Source organism: Vipera ursinii (genome assembly GCF_947247035.1).
Source record: "Vipera ursinii genome assembly, chromosome: 13".
NCBI lineage: Eukaryota > Metazoa > Chordata > Lepidosauria > Squamata > Viperidae > Vipera > Vipera ursinii.
In genome coordinates, this window is record NC_139526.1 from 9877699 (window position 1) to 9882717 (window position 5019).

Below are 5019 nucleotides of genomic sequence, written 5' to 3' on the forward strand. Positions count from 1 at the left end.
TTATTGTGGTCTATGGCTTGGTGTTTTGGGAGGAGAACCTTTGACAGAGGATTTTTGGGGGAGAGGTGGTGGGACATGCATGGAGAGGAAGAGATGGACAAATGGAACAAATTTCTGTTTGCTCCAAAATGGCTAAATTCAGTCCTGGATCAAAATAACCCAGAAGTTCATTTTCTTGACAGGGAAGGATCCAGGGTTTTTATCCATGCTGGTTGGTGTTTTTTTAATCACCTGCAAAAAGTGGATTCTCCCCCACCCTCTGTTGGGTCTACCAAAGCTTGGATGGAGGGGGGACATCAAAACAAGCTCCTTCAGTCGCTTTACAGCCATCCAAATTTATTCAACAACAATTAGAAACTTAAAAGATTCGCTCCAATCGGAGGCTACATTTTACACTGAAAATTAAGACATTGATCTTGAAAAGTAACAAATCTGGGATGTTAGAACAAGAAGGTATAAATCAGTGGTGTCCAATCTTGGCAACTTTTAAAGACTTGCAGACTTCAGCTCCCCAGAATTCTGGGAGTTGAAGTACGCAAGTCTTAAAGTTGCCAAACCCGAACGCCCTTGGTACAAAGCATCCTGAACTGATTAAAACATTTTCAGTATTACAAGGAGCACAAAGTTGTACAAAGGTGTTACAAGGTCTGGGCCGATTCTATAGAGAAATCTAGGACAATAAAAACAGCCAGCTCTCAATAACATTTATTAAGCTGTACGTCTCTTTCTTTGCTATTGGCACTTGATGGGAATGAGAAGGGCAAAGTAGACACCTTGTGCTTGACGCTCCATTTTTAAAGCACATACTAACAGATCCAACTGGTTAGACCACAAGGCGTTTGCAAGCCTTTGCAAAGGTGGATTATCATTGCTCACGGACCACATGTTTCGTTAGCTCTCTCCTTGTTACTAATGATCAGAAGCAGCCGATAGTTGGCAACGGTGAGAATTCTTGAATTGTTCTCCTCAGTTTATGGCAGACAGACATGGACTGAGAATCATCATATGAGCATCTAAGCCTCTTGAGGCTCACCTGTTGTGAAGTTCCTTCAAGAAGAAATCTGATTCTTAACAATAAATTCCAGCAGAGCAGAGAAAGATCAGTAAAGCCGGATGCTCAGGCGACTGGTCATATGGAGTCTAAGGGTCCATGCCCATATTATCGATACCAACTTTTCTTTTCTTGACCTGTAATGGAAGAGCGGCTGTAATGTTTGGAATCTCAGAGGAAGAAGAGCATTAAATGATAAAAAAGGCAAATTTGTCCAATGGGAATTGTATTTATTCATCCCTAGGCTAAACCAGAATTCAATTCCAGAATTGGTATCTATCCAAATTTTGTTAGAACAAGAAAAGGCGACTTAGTTTGACCCACCAACAGCTAGATTTTGTTCCCTGGGGTCTTCTAAGTCGTCGTTGGGTCAATGTTGAAGCTATGCTGCCCCTTAAGTTTTCTCTGGACTTTTTTTACCCTTTTGTGTGTGTGTGGGGGGGAGTTATATATTAAATTTATATGCCACCCATCTCGCTATCCAAAGTAACATGGGATGCTCTTTCAGGAATTAAGTTATGACCAAGTTGCTACAGCCAAAACAGCCTCAAGAAAAGGGATGCCTTCTGCAACCAGGGTTTTCACCGGAGCTTGGCATTGGAAAGGATAATTTAGGTCCATGCATTTCATCTCTGCTCAGTTCAATGGTCTTAATTCAAGCATCTCTGATGGACCAATGGTTTAATTTCTGCTTACACAGTGAAGGAGAAATTTCCTCTCCCTCCCTCTCTCCCTCTCCCTCTCCCTCTCTCTCTCTCTCTCTCTCTCTCACACACACACACACACAGAGAGAGAGAGAGAGCAGCCCTCCTGCCAAGCTAATCCACTCCATCATTAAATGCGCAACTTTGAGGGCATTTCGTTGTTGAAGCTGCTTACCTTCTTGTACGAACTAGGAGAATCACAACTGCAGCAGCAACATCTGATCAACGCAAGGACGGCCAGCAAGAGAACCATCCCTGGCATGGGCAGAAAAAATGGCGGGCTCAGTGCCTGAGTTTATGACCGATCAGAAACCGGGATGGCTCTTCTCCATCCTGGTTTCCACCCCACAGAGCCTAGAATAATCGGGTTGGAAGAGGCCTTGGAAGGTCTTCTAGCCCAACCCGCCTATCAGAGGATACCCTGCCTATCCCATTCCAGAGAAACGGGCTCTTCTTAAAAACCTCCAGCGATGGAGCACCCACAACTTCTGCAGCCAAGTTGTCCCAATTAAAGGCCAGGAAATTTCTCTTTTGTTCTAGGTTGCTTCTCTCCTTGATTAGTTTCCATCCGTTGCTTCTTGTCCTGCCTTCGGGCGCTTTGGAGAATAGCTTGACTCCCTCTTCTTTGGGGCAACCCCTGAAATACTGGAAGGCTGCTGTCATGGTCCCTCCTCCCCCCTCGTCCTCCTCTTCATTAGACTAGACCAGGGGTAGGCAACCTCGGCTCTTTTATGACTCACGGACTTCAACTCCCAGAATTCCTGAGTCAGCATAGCTGACTCAGGAATTCTGGGAGTTGAAGTCCGTGAGTCATAAAAGAGCCGAGGTTGCCTACCCCTGGACTGGACACAGCTAGACAAAGAAGCTGTAGATATTGAGATATTGCTGAAGGATGCAGGCCAAACGCTTTCCTTTATGAGGAGCTCTTCTTGGGTAGAACAGAAGAAAACTTGAGTTTCCATGAGGTCTTTTAATTCCATTGATCTACCCTTGTGCCTGCTTGGCTCCACCAAGCTTTTTTTGAGACCTCATTGCTCTTGTTTCCTCCTAGTTCTCTGCTTACACCTCTGGGAAGGTGCCATCTTTCCTCTGAGACCCCCAACCCGTTTGCACCATGCAAGTAAGTCCACCCAAATGAGCGACCCCAGAAGCAGAGCAGCTGCCCGACCAAACTCTTCCTCGCCTCCCTCCACCTACCAATGAAGGTGAAGAAGATGACAAAAGCCACAATGTCCCAGGTGGTCTGGAAGAGCTGCTTGCTCTGCAGCCGACTCAGGGCATCGTCGATCTGCTGGCTGATGTCTCCGGCCACGTTTTTTTCAAGGGTCCCCATCTCACCCCCTCCGCGCACTTACAGCCAAGAGCTGCCCAGAATGGAAAACAGACAGTCAGCACAAACCGGACTTCTGGGTTGTGGGAAAGCATTCAGTTCAATCACGGGGAAAGCGTTCAGTTTAACCGTTCACGTGTGACGAAAGGTTGTTATAAAACGGGAAGGGGAGAAGAGAGTCAGGCTGCGTCTGAATGGAGATGGCCGACCTCTAACGAAAAAGTGGAAGCGTGCCACTGTTTTAGAACGTAGAATACAGAATAATAGAGTTGGAAGGGACCTAGGAGGTCTTCTAGTTCAACCCCCCCCTTCCAGGTTTTCAAAAACAAGAACAATGTTTCTAGTCCTCATGAACATGACAAGTCAGCTTCCAGAAGAACAGAGTTGGAAAGGGACCTTGGGGGCCTTTTAGTCCAACCCCTTGCTTACGCAGGAGATCCTATACCACTCCAGACAAATGGCCGTCCGATCTCTTCTTAAAAATTTCCAATGATGGAGTACCCACAATTTATGAAGGCAAGCCGTTCCACTGATTAATTGTTCTAATTGTCAGGAAATTTCTCCTTGCTTCTTAGGTTGGAACTCTCTTCGATAAGTTCTCCTCCGTTACTTCTTGTCCTGCCCTGAGGTGTTTTGCAGAATAAGTTGACCCCCTCTTCCCTGTGACAACCCCTCACTATCGTATTCTCTCCCCCCCCAATCACACAGACCTTTCCCCAAGTTTTCAGTCCCTCCTACAGCCCCCATGCCAGCAGATTCCTCCTTTAAACCCCCCCCAACTTCAAAATAAACAACACAAATGGATTTCTCAAGTCCCCTTTACCTTTTCTTTTTAATCCCGGGGGGCTCCGACGGATTCAGCTGTGTCCCCCCCCCCCGCAGGACCTAAAAGCTCGGACGCCTGGCAAAGAACTAGAGGGCAAGGTTGCCTTGATCTACGAGGAAGTTGGGGAAAAAACAAACGGAAATAAAAACCTGGGGTAAGTCTTTGATTTATAAGGCACCTTGCAAAACAACAACAACAACAAAACGAGCATCAAGCTAGGACAGAGAGGAATGAATCAAACAAGTACCCACCGCTGCCAGTTCCCGGGAAATCTTGTGGGAAAAGTAATCGGCCCCCCTCTTCTTGGACTATTCTTCCGTGGTGCCTATGGTGACGAGTTCTTTTCCTTTTGTCTGTTCTCACTTCCTTGTTCCTGTTTTGTGCTTAAGCAAGAGGTTGGTTTACAACAGAGCCCCAGGAGGACACACCCTCGCCTCCTAGGCTAGGTAAAGGCGGACCTAATCAGAGCAACTCTATTTGAGGCGGTGGTCTTCCTTAGGACCCCCAGTGTTTCTCAACCTTGGCGAATTTAAGATTGGGGACTTCAATTCCCAGAATTCCCCAGCCAGCATGGCTGGCTGGGGAATTCTGGGAGTTGAAATCCACCCATCGTAAGGTTGCCAAGATTGAGAAACACCTGTTTTAGACATTCTTCTCCATCTCTTAGCTGCCACTTGGGGAGCCTCTACATGAGGCCCGTCCAAACTTGGCAACTTTTAAGACTTGCGGACTTCAATTCCCACACAGGCTGGGGAATTCTGGGAGCTGAAGTCCACACGTTTTACAGTTGCCAAGTATTTTATTTATTTATTTATTTATTTATTTTAATTCCATTTATATCCTGCCCTTCTCCGAAGACTCAGGGCGGCTTACAAGCTTAGCAGTAGCCTTCATTCTATGTATATGCCTGCTTATTAGGGCTTTCACACACACCCCAAGCGGCATTATTACAAAGTCAGCTTATTGCCCCCAACAATCTGGGTCCTCATTTTACCTACCTCGGAAGGATGGAAGGCTGAGTCAACCTTGAGCCTGGTGGGATGCGAACCTGGAGATCTCTGATCTAGATTAAAGCCGGTCAGATCTGCTAGTCTTAGCTGATCCTTGT

General features: G+C 46.3%; 1 protein-coding gene across 2 annotated transcripts; it reads right to left on the reverse strand.

The window, feature by feature from the left end:
* Positions 1–126: 126 nt before the first annotated feature.
* Positions 127–4289, reverse strand: SMIM22 (small integral membrane protein 22). 2 transcript variants are annotated; one of them, XM_083373035.1, is made up of 5 exons: positions 4163–4278; positions 3909–4020; positions 2953–3119; positions 1931–2010; positions 127–1188 (listed from the first exon to the last, which is right to left on the reverse strand). In XM_083373035.1, exons 3-5 carry the CDS (start codon positions 3086–3088, stop codon positions 1141–1143), a joined length of 264 nt encoding a protein of 87 aa, XP_083229161.1. In that variant the 5' UTR covers positions 3089–3119; positions 3909–4020; positions 4163–4278; the 3' UTR covers positions 127–1140. The 2 variants fall into 2 exon arrangements, with proteins under 2 accessions (XP_083229161.1, XP_083229162.1); XM_083373036.1 differs by lacking the exon at positions 3909–4020 and having other exon boundaries at positions 4163–4289.
* Between the last annotated feature and the right edge of the window lie 730 nt (positions 4290–5019).

Excerpts from the sequence above, each read along its gene's own strand:
- SMIM22 (XM_083373036.1), bottom strand. The coding sequence starts at position 3,088 with ATGGGGACCCTTGAAAAAAACGTGGCCGGAGACATCAGCCAGCAGATC. Across the intron at positions 2,011-2,952 it reads CATCTTCTTCACCTTCATTG|GGATGGTTCTCTTGCTGGCC; the intron begins GTAGGTGGAGGG and ends TGCCCATGCCAG. Across the intron at positions 1,189-1,930 it reads CTCCTAGTTCGTACAAGAAG|GTCAAGAAAAGAAAAGTTGG; the intron begins GTAAGCAGCTTC and ends CTTCCATTACAG.